Here is an 18,182-nt window from a genome sequence, read left to right on the forward strand (position 1 = left end):
TCTTTTCTTGATTTTGCTCTTAATTAATATACTCTAACTGAAAAAGCACATAATTATTATCAATCCGATATAATCCTCTACTTGTACTATGAAACCATTTAATGTTTGATTAATTAAAAACAATAGGTTCTTTGAATGGTATACACTTTTTTTGTTTTTGTTTTTTTTTTTTTTTTTGGTTTTTCGAGGCAGGGTTTCTCTGTGGCTTTAGAAGCTGTCCTGGAACTAGCTCTTGTAGACCAGGCTGGTCTCGAACTCACAGAGATCCGCCTGCCTCTGCCTCCCGAGTGCTGGGATTTAAGGTGTGCGCCACCACTGCCCGGCTTGGTATACACTCTTAAAGTTCAGCCTGCACACTGAGTAGTAATGAATATTTTTATGTTTATGTCTTAGGGTAAGCCAGGAGGAGGCAAATGTATATCTATTAATGATCCTGTCTTTCCAGTCCTAACAGGGGCTTCACAGAAATGCATTGTATGAGCGGCCACTCTAATTTTGTGTCTTGTGTGTGCATCATACCCTCAAGTGAGATATATCCTCATGGACTAATTGCCACTGGAGGAAATGACCACAATATCTGCATTTTCTCGCTGGACAGTCCGATGCCACTTTATATTTTAAAGGGTCACAAAGATACTGGTAAGTATAGCGTGATGGTATTTTTGCCTCTGCCTCCCAAGTGCTGGGATTAAAGGCGTGCACCACCACTGCCCGGCTAGTGGAAACTTTTTTGAGCCATCTTAATTATGTAAGTTTTCTGTTATAAATTTACTTTCAGATTTAAAGACTGGTATATTCAAATAGTCTTTCCTTTTGATACTAGGAATCAGACAGATTTGATGCTTGCTAGGAAGGCTTTCTTACTGAACTAAACCTCAAACCTATATAAATATGATAAGTAAAGTGCTGAGTTACAAAAGGGAAGAGGCTATGTATGACAAGGGAAAATACTTAGAAATATCACAGTTCTTTATTATAAAATGACGTGCAGTGTCAGTGTGGTTATATCTACTTATTTCACTTTTTAAGATTTATTTCTATAGCCAGGCATGGTGGTATACACCTTTAATTCCAGCACTCAGAAGGCAGAGGCAGGTGGGTCTCTTCTGAGTTTGAGGCCAGCCTGGTCTACAGTCCCAGAACAGTCAAGACTACATAGAGAAACCTTGCCTTGAAAAAAAAAGGTTTATTTTTATTATTTGTAATTATGTATGTGTGTCTGTACACAGACACCTGGGTGCAGTGCTCCTGTAGGCTAGAGACAAGAACTGTCCTGGAGCTGGGGCTATAGGTGATTGTGAGCCACTAAATACAGATACTGGGAGTTGAACTCAGGATCCATGCAAGAGCCTATACACAAATAACTGAGCCATCTCTCCAGCCCCTGAACTTATTTTACATAGTGTGTGCAGAAGTTTGGGACACAATCTGTAAACTTAATTCCTGTAAAGGATGGGAAGATGTTTGTATGTATGTAATATTTTAAATTTAGAATGATACAGATTTTAAAGTTTTTGTTATGGGAAGTTTTAAATATATACAAGTTATAGACTTGGCATTTTATAGTGAGTTATTAGACAAATATATATACACAGGAGTAAATAGTATAAAAAATCCTCACCATGAGTTTCCATAGCATTAAGGATTATCAATGGCTTATATTATTTAAGTTTCTTCTTCTACTATGATATTATTTTAAATTGAAAGTATTGATTTTTTTTTCTGTGAAGGGTTAGTAAATGTTTGAGACGTTTTAGACTATATGACTGTTATAACTCCTCAATTCACACAAAAGCAAGAATCAAAATATCTGTTTTTCAATAAGTCTTTAGGCTTTCTCAGATGATAAGTGTTTAGTCCTGTTCTATCTTATAAATTGCACAGGGTACTCTTGATGTCATTGTACATGTAGCATAGACCTTCAACTTGTCATCTTCCTGCATTAGCCTCCTGGGTAGCTAGAGTTATAGGTTTATGCCACCTGTTCTAATAAAAAAAACTTTATTTATGGACACTTGAAATGTGTATTTCATGTAGTTTTTATATTTCACCAAGTGTAGTTTTAATTCTCCTGTCACTTGAAAAGGTAAAATTGCTTGACTTTTGTGGGTTGTAAAAAACAAGTGGTTAATGTGCATTTATTTGTTTATTTGCTGATTTGCACACACACACACACAGAGACACACACTACTGTGATTCTCTGTGTGAGTGTCTGGGGGTAGGGGTGGGGTCGATGACAGGGAACAGCCTTGAATATTGTTCTCAAGTATTGTCTAATTTTTTTTTTTATTTTCCAATTTACTTTGGACAAGATGTGGTGTTGTACATCTTTTAATCCTAGCACTTGGGAGGTAGAGGCTGGTGGATCTCCAAGTTTGAGGCTAGCCAGGGCTACAGAAAATTGGCAGATGCATGCCATAACACTTGTAAGGAGATCAGAGGAGAGCACTTGGGAGTCAATCAGTTCTCGTTTGCCATCTTGAATTTAGATCCTTGTCTTTGTAAGGCAAGGCTTTTACCAACTAAACCTTCTCCCCAGCCTCAACTTTTTTCCCCTAAAAGGAAGAAAGAACTGTATTATCCTTATCATACTTAAACAAAAATTCTAACGAATATTTACAATTTCCCAGTTGATTCAACATCTTTTTCATGCTGTGACTCCTGAAAGATCCATTTGCCAGTTCCTACCTAACACCTATGAAGGTTGGGTAGCTCACAGCTGCTTATAATTCCAGTTCCCAGGGTATTTAGTACCCTCTTCTGGTCTCTACAGGCACCTGCACACACATGACATATACTCATAGGCATATACACATTAATGGGAATAAGAATTAAAACAAACAAAACCCTAAGACTCTTTTAAGTATTGCCCTTATGGCCACAGAGCTTATAAGTGGCTCAGTGAGGCCTTGTCCCCAGACATTCTGGCACCGGAGTTTTAATCTTGATCATTGTGCTCCCTCACAGCTCCACTGATTAGAGTTTTATTATCTAAAAGATGCTGTCACTTCTCAAATTTACTAAGATTTATAATATTTTAGAAGCTTGCCAGGTTGAACATTTGTTCATTGAAAATATACTAACTAATCACTTTCCCCCCTTAGTTTGTAGTCTTTCGTCTGGAAAATTTGGGACATTACTTAGTGGCTCATGGGACACCACTGCTAAAGTCTGGCTGAATGACAAATGCATGATGACATTACAGGTATCGTTTCTGTGTGAATATTTTAGATAATGTGTGAATATTGAAGATTTGTGGCGTCTTAAGTTGATACCTATGTTATTCACAGGGCCATACAGCTGCAGTATGGGCAGTAAAGATTCTGCCTGAACAGGGCTTGATGTTAACTGCATCAGCAGACAAGACTATTAAACTGTGGAAGGCTGGAAGGTGTGAGAGGACTTTTTCAGGTAATATCAGTGTTAGCAACTTTCATAGTACCGAATATGCTTCTTACCTGCTTAATTGTTTACAGTTTTTCCTCAAAAGTTTAGAAACTGAAAAATGACAATTTAAAAAAACTCAGTATAATTGAGGCCATTTTGGTGAGTGTGATTTTGTGTATGTTGTAATGCATATATAGCTTTGCTGTGGAGTTGAACTCTGGCTCTTTCATAGAGTGAGGCATCCATTGTCTAATTATTTGCTTATTATTGACTCCTAACTTTGCGGACTTTAACCCAACCCCTTGTACTTTTAACCACATGCTTTCACTGAACTACTTCAGCAGCCTCTTGCTGTCTAATAGGATGTCACACAGTTTATTACTGTGGACCATTAAATATTTGGGTGTAAATTTTTATTGGTTCTGCTTTTTATTTCCTTAAAGGTTAATAAAGTTGTGGTGATGCACACCTTTAATCACAGCACTCAGGAGGCAGAGGCAGGTATAGCTCTCTGATTTGGAGGTCTAGCCTGATGTACATTGTCTTGAGGTTTCAGAAATCACCTGGAAAAGATAGAAAAAATAAATAGCTTCCTAAGACTGGACATAAGCAATACTGCTTAGTGACCTGATTACCAGACCTCTTTCTACAGGAGAAAATAAAATTCTGTAACTTGAAAAATTAGATTTTACTACTCACTTATAAGTTTTATGGTGTTTATAAACTGCACAGTGCTATCAACCAAATGGTGATTTTATTGATTTGTATTCTTTTTTAAATCCAGGGCATGAAGACTGTGTAAGAGGTTTGGCAATTTTGAGTGAAACAGAATTTCTTTCCTGTGCAAATGACGCTAGTATTAGAAGGTGGCAGATTACTGGCGAGTGTCTTGAAGTATACTATGGACATACAAATTATATTTATAGCATATCTGTCTTTCCAAATTGTAGAGGTAAGATTACCTTATGCTATATATTTAAATTTTTGCTATTATGGCGCATTTTTGAGAAATTTCTGTGATTACCTTCATGTTAATTCAGAGTAAATGACTATATTATAAAAAGGCCTTTGAGTGTCTGAGGAGAGACTTTGTATAATTAATTGGTCCAAAGAATAGAGTGTAAAATGTGAAACATAAAGATATGACTTTGAAGTTGTAACAAGTTATAAAACCTAAAATTAATTTTAAATTAGTCATTACACATACATAGAAAAACTATTGTCTATAAAAATACTGAGTTCTATTCAAACACATTTTTTGTTTTTAGATTTTGTGACAACAGCAGAAGACAGATCTCTGAGAATATGGAAACATGGTGAATGTGCCCAAACAATTCGACTTCCAGCTCAGTCTATATGGTGCTGCTGTGTGCTGGATAATGGTGACATTGTGGTTGGTGCGAGGTATTTATATTCTAGTCAGTCAATACATTCTTTGTGTCTAGGTGGTTGGTAGGTGCTTAAGTGTGCAGAGGTAAACCATAGAAATTTTAGGTGAACTGTGAGGACTTTGCACATTTTTGTTACTAAGAGCAGTAATAAGACTTTTCAACAACTGGTACTTACTTTGTGGTATGGTGTTATAAATTTTGTATAGTGAAAACAAAAATGCCAAAGAAGTTAGACAAACTAGAGATCTGTGTGGGAAGTTAAATTGGATTTTGTAAGTGGAATAAGAAAAGAAATTAGAATTTCTGATGAAAGAAGTAACATAAGTTCATTTATGGAGTGAATGTTCTGTGTTCAGGAGTACTGGAGGATTGAGGTTGGGGGCATAGCGAATGGAAGGTATGGGGCTAACCTGTGGCTAAGATTCAAACTTGATCCTTTAAGTGCTTAGGGTTAAAAGATTATAGCTCTTGAGCAAGACATGATCAGATTTAAGTGAAATTTATGAATTACACAGATTGGGTTCAACTACAGATAATAACAGAAAGGAAAGCAAACAAGAAATAAATTGTACTAGGAGTATGTGCTTATAAAACACTGGCCTGACAGTACTAATGAATACATGAATGAGAAAATTCAGAGGAAAAGGATAAAGCTTCAAACTATAGTGTGATAATCCCCATTAATAAAAATAAAAAGGTGAGAGAATTAATTTGGTTCATAAAGAAGGAAATACTTTGGCTTAAGGCTTGTGGAATCTGAATAGTGCCTTGCCACACAGCTAGTAGGTCCTAAGTAGCCAGATTGAATTCTGTTTTAAGTACTGAGCCTAAAAGATATACACAAAACTGTCCCTGAGTGAGGAAATAGCAGAAGACTAGCAGTGAATCCTGTGAAATACTCTGGATATAGGAAGGTCAGTAGGTTAAAAAGCACATAGGAGTCCAGATGTCAGAATCCAGGGAGAAGGAAGAGGTTTTGGAGGGAGCTTAGTGTCAGTGTCCTAAGTGCGTAAAAGGTTGAAGAACAGAGGGTAGAAAAGCATTTAGATTCATTTTGAAAGATGGTACTACCTGTTGTTGCTGTTACATTTTAGCAGAAAATTATGAGGCAAGAAGTAAAGGAAATGAAGGGGTACTTGATACAGGAAAAGACTGTAACTAGACATTGAGAGCAAGAAAAAGGTGATAGCTCTAAGTGCAGAGGATTTAGTAGACCTCTTACTTTGAGTTGGGGCAGAGATTCGTTTATTGATGTATATATTAGTACTTCATGAAGCTTGATAACGGTCAAAGAAAAATATGCCAACCAAGAAAGTGAAACTGGCATTAGTAGAAAATTAAGAAATACAGAATTCAATCGAGTGAATACAGTTTAAACTAGACATCGTGACTCTCCCACTTTATTAAAATTGAGAAAATGCAGTCCTAAGGCTACAGTATGTTCTTGAGAATATATAGATTGAGTACTACTGTTTAGCCAATCATGGAGCTGAATTTTTCTTTGAGGTTATTTGAGCATATTGAGCACCTACTGTATGATAAACCTAGGTTGGGTCTTTGGGCATTTTTTTAAAGTTAACTGGCCCAGTAATCCTTTTTTGTTTTTTGTTTTTTTTTTTTATGGGGGGTGTTTGTTTTTGGTGTTTTGCATTTTGTTTTGGTGTGTATGTTGTTTTGTTTTTGTTTGATTGCTTATTTTTGTTTTTTTATTTTGTTTTGTTCACAGACAGGATCTTGCTGTGAAACCTAGTCTGTGATTATAAGTATATGCTACAATGCCCAGCCAATCCTTTTTGATAGTATGTTGCCTATGTAATAATCATTTAAAAAAGTAAACACTGTACTTCTAAATTATTATAGTAAATATTTAGCATAGAATTGAATATTGTACTGACTGTCATGATAGTTACCTATAATCCCAGCACTTTGGAGGCTGAGGTGGAAAATCACACATTCAAGGTTGGCCTTGGCTGTGTACAAATACCTGTCTCAAAAAGAAAAAAAATGCTGGGATATAACTCAATGGTAGAGCACCAGCTTAATAGATACAAGGTTCTGGTGGGTTCAGTCACTACCATTTTTTTAAAAAACTGAGAATTATATTTAAATGTCTCCTTTGCCAGCAATTTCTTTAAATAACTGAAATAATAATGTATGTTATAATCAGCATACTTATTCACAATACACAGTGATATTTTTCATATTCATGCATACAGACAATGTTTGCTTTAGTCACATGAGGAAATGTTAATAAATGTGTCAGTGACTTAAACTAGTTTGCTTTTCTTGTAGTGATGGTATTATTAGAGTGTTTACAGAGTCTCAAGATCGGACAGCAAGTGCTGAGGAAATCAAGGCTTTTGAGAGAGAGCTCTCTCAGGCAACTATTGATTCCAAAACTGGTGACTTAGGGGACATTAATGCTGAGCAGCTTCCTGGGAGGGAACATCTGAACGAACCAGGTAATTATTATAGAGTAATTGTAGTTCAGGCAGTGGTGGTGCATGCCTTTAATCCCAGCACTTGGGAAGCAGAGGCAGGCAGATCCCTGGGTTTAAGGCTAGCCTGGCCTATGGAGTGAGTTCCAGGACAACCAAGGTGACACAGATAAACTCTGTCTCAGGGCAACCACACTTGCCTTTTGGAATACCAAGAGTAATAAGGGAAAATGTTTTGCTAATGTTTTGTTTGTTCTCAATGCCAGATACTGAGACTTGAGGATTGTTACTATCACACATAACTGATAAGAGAAGCCATGTTCCTTTTGCTTGTCTTACTATTTGAACTTGGAAGCAACTATAAAAAATATGTTAAAATTTGTGTTTTTGGATTTTACTCAACCTTGGATTCTTAAAATATTTGTTTTAAGGTACCAGAGAAGGACAGACTCGTCTAATCCGAGATGGAGAGAGAGTTGAAGCCTATCAGTGGAGTGTTAGTGATGGGAGGTGGATAAAAATTGGAGATGTTGTTGGCTCATCTGGTGCTAATCAGCAAACATCTGGAAAAGTTTTATATGAAGGGAAAGTATGTCTACTTCTGCTTTCTAATTATTATTTTAAACTGCACAGAAACTTACAAGTTTTCTCTGCTAATAAAATTTTCTCTGGTAAAAGTACATTATTGTCAGAAAATTATCTTCTGTCTTAAAGCAGATTTAATATGTACATTAAGATATAATATATACATATATAAAACTAAGACTATTTTAAATATATATAATCTTTATGTGTAGAGAAAACTGCATATGAAAAATTAGCTATTTTTTATCTTTTAGAATTTCCCATACAAAAATGTTTCCAGTTAGTTTGGATTAGGAGTTTCTTTCCTCTCATGCTTAATGCCTGTCTCTGTTAAACTTGGCAAGACATAGGGCTGTGCTTATGTGCCAATATGTCTTGGTGAGTAGGATACCCTAAAAGCTAAGAATTTTGACCTTGAGATCAACTATTTGGGAACCTTCTTTTTGACCTAGAATTAATAAGCAGTTATAATCAATTCCCTGTCTCAGCCATCACCTGCCCCACTCCTAATGAAACTAATTTTGTAACACATGCACACTTCGACGCCTTATCTGCCACATAGAAAGCCTTTACCATTACATTTTGGAGAAAGTTTTAAAGTATAAATGGTTAGAATAAAAAACATATGACATCTGGATTATTTTATGTTTTATTGTATTTGAACGGTTAAATTATCTATCTTGTTTTCTGTTTTCATTATAGGAATTTGATTATGTTTTTTCAATTGATGTCAATGAAGGTGGACCATCATATAAATTACCATATAATGTCAGTGAGGATCCCTGGCTAGCTGCATACAACTTCTTGCAGAAGAATGATTTGAATCCAATGTTTTTGGATCAGGTGGCTAAATTTATTATTGATAACACAAAAGGTCAAACATTGGGACTTGGGAATACCAGTTTTTCAGACCCATTTACAGGTGAGTTTGGACTTGTATTAAGTTTTGTGTGTGTGTGTGTGTTGGGGGTGGTATTTGATTTTAGTGGAGCTATTAAACAATGTCTCATGCATGTGCAAGTACATACTCTGACCACCAAGATATAACCCAATCTTTGTTAATTTTTCTTACCTTGTAGTGATTGTTTATAAATAAACTATGATAGGTTTTTACTTCATATTCTAATTAATAAACCTCAAACTATGCATCAGGTTTATATCTTATAGAAACAATTATAAAACGACTCACTTTCAAAATGCCACTTATAATTCTATTATGTTGATTTCAGTTAGTTCCACATTAATGTGCTGGGGCTAAAATTTTAAAAAGGCATTATGAAGGTAAAGATGTAATGACATCACTAGACCCAAGATAAATGGTAAATGGGTGTTTATTGGGGAACACTTACACAGAAAATACAAAGAACCGCGGGAGCGTTTCTCTGCCCTTCCTATCAGATCTCAATCAACTTTGATGGTATCCAAAGCAGCATAATTTAAGAAACTATACTTAGTAACTAGAGACACAGCTCAGTGGTTACGAGCACTTCCTGCTCTTGTAGAAGACACGCATGTGAGTGCTTCTCTAATACCAGCACTCACATGACAGCTCACAACTGTTTGTAACTCCAGTCCCAGGGAGTCTGTTGCATCAGAGAACCTTAGACAAACACATGGTTTACAGGCATACATGCAGACAAAAAACACTCATACACAATTTCTTTTTCATGAAATATAGTCTTCTCAGAGTTTTCCCTTCCCTCAGCTCTACCCAGATCCTCCCTGCCTCCTCACTCAACACAACTCCTTGCCCTTTCTTTCTGTCTTTAGAATACAAATAGGCAAACAAAACCCATAAGAATTCATTCACACACACACACACACACACACACACACACACACACACACACACACACACCCCAAAGCCCGTAACACAAAATTAGAAACCATAATATACAAATCAAAGACCAGTAAGCCAAAAAAAAAAGTATAAACAAAGCAATATAAAAGTTTACAAGAATATACGATTGAGTTTGTTTTGTGTTGACCAATTACTATTGGGCAAGGCACCTGCCCTGATCCCCAGTGAGACTACATTAGAAAAAATTAATTTTCCTTTGAAAGTGGCATATACATAAAATTTTAAAAAGGAAAGAAACTATACTTGGAGAACCACTGAAATTTTAGTTTCTCTGCAACAGTAAGATATTTGATTAATTTCTATCATTCTGTCATGTGACAGCTTTGCTCCTGATTTGTTTTTCCCCCAAGCTTGGGTTCTTTTAACAAAAATGCCATGCTATTTATGAATCACAGTTTCCATGTAATTGAACTTTTCCATTGTTCTGCATGAATAGGTGGTGGTCGCTATGTTCCAGGTACTTCAGGACCTTCCAACGCAGTGCAGACAGCAGATCCTTTCACAGGTGGGATACACTTTTCATTAACATAATCTTGGTTCAATATATAGCACTTTGTAGTATATATGGCTTTATGTTCTAGAGATAGCTCCCTTACCTGTATCTTCAGTTTTAATAGACCTTTGACTTCTCACTTTTGCTTTTTCCTACAGTGTGTAGATATTCTCATGATTTTAAAGAACATGTTACCAGAACATTGTTTTTCCCAGTGGTTCTTCCCAACAAGAGAGCAGAGTAGTTAGAGGTAGATGGTTTAATGTAAGATGACTATAGTACAACCTTAGCTCTGTCATATACTTGCTGTGAGAAATTGCCCAGTTACTTTACTCCTGGGCTTTTTTTTAATCTGTGAAGTTAGATATTAGTGGAATACCCTAGTCAAGGTACAGCACCAGTGTTATCGTTGGCAAGACGCTTTCATAAGTCTTGGTCAAAAAAGGAGCCACGTGAGTCCTTGGTATTGGATGAAGCTGTTGCAGCCCTTATGGCCAGCTCCCAGAACTGCACCAGGGTAGCAAAAAGAATGCTTTCTCAGAGCAGCAAGGAACTTAGAAAATATTTCTTCTCTATACCGTGGCCTTTGGAGAGCCTGCTCCAATGCTGCCTCCAGGGTATGCAAAACAAATCCACGAATGTGGCAAGGGCCAGACTTTTCTATCTGAGGGGTAAATAAGGAAACACATGCTTTCTGATGGTAACATAAGAAAAAAGGAGCAATAGCTTGGATTTGGTGGTTCATACCTTTAATCCCAGCACTCAGGGAGACAAAGGCTAGCCTCCTGGAACTCTGTAAATTCAAGACCAGCCTGGTCTACAGAGCAAGTTCCAGGGCAAAGAAAAAGAAGGGAAGAAGGATGGAAGGAAGGAAGGAAGGAAGGGAGGGAGGGAGGGAGGGAGGGAGGGAGGGAGGGAGGGAGGGAGGGAGGGAGGGAGGGAGGGAGGAAGGGAGGAAGGGAGGAAGGGAGGAAGGGAGGAAGGGAGGGAGGGCAGAAGGAAGCACAGGCTTTCCTAGTGGTAACCTCTTCTTTTAATCCATCTTGAATAATGTCTTTCTTGACAGTCTCTCTACACAATTACATTTCTTTACACACAGTTACATATCTCTTTACATGCATACATCTTTCTCCTGCATAACCATATATCTCAACACACAGTTACATCTCTCTCCTCAGCTACATCTACCGTCTACATAGCCACACAGCTCTAAACATAGTTAAATCTGTTTTCACATAGTTATATTCTCCACACATCTGCATACTTCCACACCTCTTCTTTACACAGCCATATGCTTCTTCCTTCACATATATCCTTCCTACATACACATCTCCCTTCTATACAGCTGCGTCCATTGCTGAGAAAGTTATGTCTACTAAAGTTGCTTTATGCTCTGACCTTGAATCAGCAATAAGCGCCTTGGAAATTGACCTACTGCATTTGTCTCTAGGAGCAACCAGATATTCATCTCCAGAAGCAACCAGTTTCTTTGAACTTGTTCTGAAGTCTAAAATTAACTGTCTTTGTGACTGAGAATACTATTAATTTCTTATGTCAGTCTGAGTAATGAAAAAATATCGTAGTATTATTTCCACTCATCAGAATTACACAGAATAAGCATAAATCAACTTCCTGACCATTTGCATCTGTGTATTCCAGTAGATGGAATATTTTCACGAGATACACACAAGCAATGGGAATAATACCCATAGCTGTTTTTCAGTGGCACATGAGAAAAATTACAGAGACAAACAATTATCTACAGCCAGTGGCCCCACAGCCTAGCCAAGTTGAGCTCTCTGTCAGAGAGTCACTCATCTGGTAGGCTGGCCTGTTAAATACTAGTTGTCATGTGCTGTATATTCCAATGGCCTCCAGCATGGAGCAGTGCTATCAAGATGCCTCGTGCATGTTTTGACTAAGCGTGGAAGGAGGCATTCTGTGCAGCTATCCAGTTAGTGTTCCTGATCTAAGTTATTAGTGGTTTTCTTGAAGTGTCGGTAGAGGTTTTCAGGATAAAATTACTTTCTGAGATAGGCAAGCTTCAGTTGAGTCAGCAGTACTGGAAAAACATTGCCAGAGTTGGGCATTAATGTTGCTGAAGAAAATATTAGTTTTAGAATGCATCAATATATTTTTAAACACTGTTGTTGAATCTTGAGGTAGAGTTCATGGACAATATGCCCAATTTGGAGATTTATGCCCTTTAATGAAATCCAGTGGCCTTCCAAATTCAGCACACTGAGCTGTGGAAATGTAAACCTACAACCCCTTTTCAACCATAGATTCTTTCATTAACTGTAGATCAGCATCATGAAACTTAATTTCTCTCGATGAGATTCCTTTCTCTAATGAATACAGTGATCACCCAGGTGCGAGAGATTGCACCTTGTATATTGACAGCCAACTCCCAAGCTATATTTCTTGGCAGTAAAGTTGTCTGTTAAGGAATTCTTTGAGTACATGATTTGATTTTGAAAGATAATAAGGACCTGAAGAATGTATAAATGATGACTTTTCTTTACAAGAAGTGATACCCTGAAGCTTACCTACCAGAGCTCCATAATCCTTCTCATGGCCTTTTTTTCTGAAATGGGATAAATATACCAAGCTTAAACAAATACTAAGAAAACCAAGAGAATTTCTGGGGCCATCATAACCAGGAGATGTCTCACTAGGGCGTGGTGTCTGACTGAAAAGGTGCATCAAGCGTGCAGACATACAAAGCAGCCACCAAAAGAATTTGGCTATCATTAGGATCAATGAACTCCACACATATAAGAAATAGATAGCAAAATTATGCATGCTGGTATACATTTCCCAGCACACAGGACATTGAAGTAGCCATTGATAGTTGAGGACAACCTGAACATCATAGTAAGAAGACCCTGTATTAAGAAACAAAACCAGGTGGGCATTGGTGGTACACACCTTTAATCCCAGCACTTGGAAGGCAGAGGCAGGCAGATCTCTGTGAGTTTGAGGCCAGCCTGGTCTGCAGAGTATAGAGGATATTCAATGCTATAAGGAAAACAATATATTTATTTACCAGAGAGAGAGTCGCACAAGCTAGGAGTTAGAAGCGTGGCTGGCTTCCAAGAGAAAAAGGGGAGGGTCCTTTTCCTTTCACTTCCTTTTATATCTACCTGTGTCAGTTTACATGTCCCCGCCCTCATGGGCAAGATAGCTTTGTGGGGTTCACTCCTACAGCAGAGCATCCAGAACAGCCTCCAAAACAATACAGAGAAACCCTGTCTCAAAAAACAACAAAAACAAAATGCTAACATCTACCATGTAAGAAAATGAAGTGACATTGCATATAAAGTGGTTTGCAAAATATCAGGAGTGCTTTTAGGCCATTAGTATTAGCTAGTGTTGCTCTCTGTTGCTCTTCCAACCTTACCAGTGGCACCGAGGCCAAAAGAGTTCCCCATGTGTCTTACAACTTAAGGTTCCTCTTAATTGTTTTCCTTATTAATTTATGCAGTAGTTGAACTTTTAATGTATATAAAAATGATCTGGGGAGCTTGTTTAAATTACTTACTTCAGTCGTCATCTACCCCCAGCAGTACTGACATGATTCCTCACAAAAGGCTTCCTGTTAGTGTTGGGGAATGGTGTGTGCTGAGGTGGTTTTCATTGTTGTTGGTAAGATTTCCTATTTGTAAAATGGAGTGAATTTAGAGTAGGACTGGGTTATATTAATTAAATAGGTGGGCACAGAGCTCATTTAGCTAATACAGGCCTTGGGCAGACCTGTATAGTTGCAGGTTTCTTGTCCCACCTATCAGTTCCTGAATAACACTCGGAGGCTTAATATTAGTTAAAATTGTTTGGCCAGTGGCTCAGGCATATTACTGACTAGCTAATTACCCCTTTATGAACTCGGGTGGATTCCCCTACACAAACTAGTCAGCATCCCTTCTTTTAAAATATTGGATGCTATAATGACATTTAAAACCTTACAGAGTCTGTGCTCCTGTGCTTAGGATGCTGATTGGCATTCAGTTAAAATCAACAGATTCACTTTGTCTGTTATCATTATCCTTATGTACACAGTTGCTGGAGTGGGCTGGCTAATTTCATCCCAACCTGACTCTAACCTAGCTCAGCACCTTTAAAATTGTTAGAGTTCCGTTTACTTTTTTTGACAGTCACAAGAACATAGGGAACATTAAGAAATCCCTGTAGGTATTGCCCATTTGGTATGCTGTGGTATGTTGGTTTTTGCTTTACCTTTGCTGTCGGTGTTGCCTTTGTCATGCCATCTGGATTATATGTAAACTTGGGAGAAAAGGGAACTCATCTTCCTTCTTCCTGCAGGCTGATAGAGTGCACTGGACATCTCAAAATCCTCTTGACGTTCTACATTTATGTTTTTATCTTTCTGTCTTTAGTAACACTGTCAAAAGTACAACCTGAATCATTACTATAAGGAAACAGTGACTTAGGCTTCATGATCTGTACTTTGCTCACTAGGAGTATTACTGCGTTGTAGGTGCTGGTCGTTACATGCCGGGTTCTGCAGGTATGGGCACCTCCGTGGCTGGAGTCGATCCATTTACAGGTAGATATTTTAAATCTCTTTTTCTTTTAGATTTAAATTTTTCATTGAAACTTCTTAGGCCTTAGCCTAGTTGCCGTTCTTGCCTAGAATACATATAGTCTTGCCTTTGATTTCCCCAGTGCTGCAAAAATTTTGGTTTTGTTTTTGTTACTATGAGACATGGTCTCGCTTTGTAGTCTTGTGCCTCCCAAGCACTGGGAGTAAAGGTTTTCACAAGCATATGTCACAACAAAAGACAATTTTAATTGAAGAAATTTTAATATTAAATCTTTTTATTCCCCTGAATATTACTGAAATTTGAATTTGTGCTAGTTTATTTGCTCCAGGATCTCTGTGTATCCCTGGCTGTTCTGAAATTTGCTATGCAGACAAAGCCATCCTAGAATAAAAAAATTCTGCCGGACTCTGCCTCCTGAATGCTGGGATTAAAGATGTACACCACCACATCTGGCTGTGTTGGACCATTTTTATTAGCCATCAGATAACTGAGTTTTAGTTAACATGTATAATATATAAAGATGTTGTATAAAATGATGACACTAACTACTTTATCATTTGAAGTAAGCAGTGAAGGACATGAGGGAAAAAAGCTAGCAGAGTATTAAGATGAGCATGAAGTTTTCATATTTGTTTTGTTCTTTAACCTTTTAAAAATATTTTAAGTTGAACAAAATTAGGAAATATGAGATAGGGAGACCCTTTTCTAAATCTTTAGTTCCATTTCTTGAACCAGAAATTATTACATTGATAAATACAAGTGGTATCTAAAAGTTTGTGAATGGTTTGGAGGTGGCATGCTGTTTTTATTGCATACCTTGAGTAGGTGTGTAACTCAGTAACTGTGAGAACATGGTCATACAATTAGAAAAAAAATCTCATTTTTGAATGTGTCTTATGATTTTCATGATCTCCTCTGTAAATAGGAAGTAGTGCCTACCGATCAGCTGCATCTAAAACAGTGAATATTTATTTCCCCAAAAAAGAAGCTCTTACCTTTGACCAAGCAAACCCTATACAAATATTAGGTAAGTCTATATTAATGTCTTTTCTTGCATACCCAGTGACCGTTAGAAATGCTCTGAAGACTTAATCTTCCTCCACCTGACGTGTGCCAGGATTTGGCTTACCTAAATGAATAGAGACTTCTAGTGAGGTAGTTGTTATCCATCTGTGTTGACTACAGTCTGGTAATTCAGCCTGTAATGGGTTGTAAGAAGTTTTGTACAAATATCGCATAATGATTTATCATGACTTTAATAGAAAACACCTATTTGAAGAAAATGTAAGTGCTACTCTCAAACTCTTGGGTTTTTAGTTTGGGGGTGTGAAAATAAATGAGGAAAGCATTTTAAAAATAAAGATAATATTTTTTTTACTATGTAGCCCAAGCTCATCCCCAACTCCTGGTCGTTTTGCCTCAGTCTTCTGAGTCTTAGAATTATAGGCATTGTACTACCATACCCCACTGATTTAAAATGAGTTAAGTGTCCTACACAAAATGAACTCAGTGGTGTGTTTGGAGGTTCTTTGTTTCATAATGCTTTTTCAGGTTTTTTTTATATATGCATTATGGTTTCCACATTTATGTTTTTATGTGTTTGTGTTTTTGTATGTGTGTATTTCTGTTCCTGTATGTTTCCTGAACTTTTTCTTTGGCTCTTTCTCTTTTTACTTGTTTTGTCCTGTTGTGTTTTTTTTATGTATTATTATTATTGTTGTTATTATTTTAGATACCTGTTTGTATCCTAATGAGAGAGAAAGGGTATGGATTTGGGTGGATGAAGAAGTAGGAAAGATCTGGGGATCTGGGAGGAGTTGGGAGTGGGGAAACTGTAATCAGAATATGTTGAAAAAATCTTATTTTTCAATTTAAAAATAGTAGTATTCTGTAGACAGAGCTAGTATAAGGCGTTTTTTGTCGCTTCTGAGAACCAGAGGTCAATTCTTTGGACCCATATGGAGGAAAGAGCTTGGGCTGCTTTTTCTCTGCCCTCCATACCTTTCCAAAGTCAAGAGTTTATTGTATATGGAAATCCTAAAGTTTTCAAAATGTTGAATAAATATGTATCTATTTAGATATTACAGGTATTTATAACATAGGAGGATGAAGCAGGAGGAGGAGTACAATTTTAAGGCTAGCCTGAATTATATATTGAGACTACCTGGGAAAGGGGGTGGGGCAGCAAGGGAGCAGAAAGAGTGAAAGAGAGAAAAAAAATATTCTGTACTTTGAATGCTGTTCTATTCGTTTTTCTCAACTGGAAGTAAAAGGGAAACATTTTGGACTCTAAATTACTTTATCCCTTTGCTATAAAGCTGATGGTGAGAATTAAGGTAGTACTTATACCTAGACATAAGGCAGAGATTTTGTTTTCATTATTGTTCTTTATATTATTGTTACGAATAACATTGATAGGTGATATTTTGAACAAAAAGTATAAACTCATGTAAACAGATTTCTTCTTTTTCTATGTTCCTTAAGTTTTGTTTTTTAATAATTTGCCAGCGTTAAGAACTGTAGTACCAAATACAAGTGAGGTAGGTCCAAAGTCCATTTGTGATTGTTAAAAATTTGTAAATTTGGGGGCTGGAGAGATGGTTTAGCAGTTAAGAGCACTGACTGTTCTTCTAGAGGACCCAGGTTCAGTTCCCAGCACCCACATAGCAGCTCACAGTGGTCTGTAACTCCAGTTCCAGAGGATCTGACACCCTCACAGGCACACATGCAGGCAAAACACTGATGTACACAGAATAAAAAAAAAAACTTTTTTAGTTAAAAAAAAGGATTTGTAAATTTGATATGGCTGAGATGGCTCAACAGGTAGGCAAGCAAATGTGCGAGCTTGATCCCTGGAATCTATAGTGGAAGGAGAGAATCAGTGCCTTAGGTTGTCTTTTGACCACCTCATGTAAATCATGGCACGCATGTCTGCACTCACACACATATCATGCAACACACAAAAATAATTTAGGGAAAATGCAGATGACTTATACTTGAATATATGTAACTTACTGTTGCTTTGAAAAACACTAAGTTGGCTCCAAAGCAGGATCTCAGAGTCTCAGAAAACAGCAAAACTAGTGATTGCTTTTCCTTTGCCTACACATAAATGCTCACTATCCTCATCTTATGGACTTTGATAATTGCTGAGAAGAGTCTTGCTGTACAGGAAGGCCTTCCTGAAAATGTCTTGTATATATTATTTGGCTAAGTTCGGGTAGAAAATTTTGAAAGATTGGTTTTGGGTTCTAGGAAAACTGAAGGAACTTAATGGAACTGCACCTGAAGACAAGAAGCTAACTGAAGATGACTTAGTACTTCTTGAAAAGATACTGTCTCTAATTTGTAATAATTCTTCAGAAAAACCAACAGCCCAGCAACTTCAGATTTTGTGGAAAGCTATCAACTGGCCTGAAGGTAAATACGTAGTCTTTCAAATTTTAGCTAAGAAGCTTTTCT

At 37.1% G+C, this 18,182-nt stretch overlaps 1 protein-coding gene across 1 annotated transcript in view; it reads left to right on the forward strand.

The window, feature by feature from the left end:
• Plaa (phospholipase A2 activating protein) overlaps window positions 1-18,182 on the forward strand; it is a 32,010-nt gene that overhangs the window by 11,629 nt on the left and 2,199 nt on the right. The window contains exons 2-13 of the mRNA XM_005074303.4: window positions 446-639; window positions 3,105-3,205; window positions 3,291-3,411; window positions 4,172-4,339; window positions 4,656-4,791; window positions 7,071-7,240; window positions 7,648-7,805; window positions 8,504-8,723; window positions 10,099-10,167; window positions 14,654-14,722; window positions 15,646-15,747; window positions 17,976-18,140. Of these exons, the coding sequence (XP_005074360.1) occupies window positions 446-639; window positions 3,105-3,205; window positions 3,291-3,411; window positions 4,172-4,339; window positions 4,656-4,791; window positions 7,071-7,240; window positions 7,648-7,805; window positions 8,504-8,723; window positions 10,099-10,167; window positions 14,654-14,722; window positions 15,646-15,747; window positions 17,976-18,140 (1,673 nt within the window). The remainder of the gene's footprint in view (window positions 1-445; window positions 640-3,104; window positions 3,206-3,290; window positions 3,412-4,171; window positions 4,340-4,655; window positions 4,792-7,070; window positions 7,241-7,647; window positions 7,806-8,503; window positions 8,724-10,098; window positions 10,168-14,653; window positions 14,723-15,645; window positions 15,748-17,975; window positions 18,141-18,182) is intronic.

This window comes from Mesocricetus auratus, unplaced genomic scaffold (assembly GCF_017639785.1).
Source record: "Mesocricetus auratus isolate SY011 unplaced genomic scaffold, BCM_Maur_2.0 Super-Scaffold_100014, whole genome shotgun sequence".
NCBI classification, from domain to species: domain Eukaryota; kingdom Metazoa; phylum Chordata; class Mammalia; order Rodentia; family Cricetidae; genus Mesocricetus; species Mesocricetus auratus.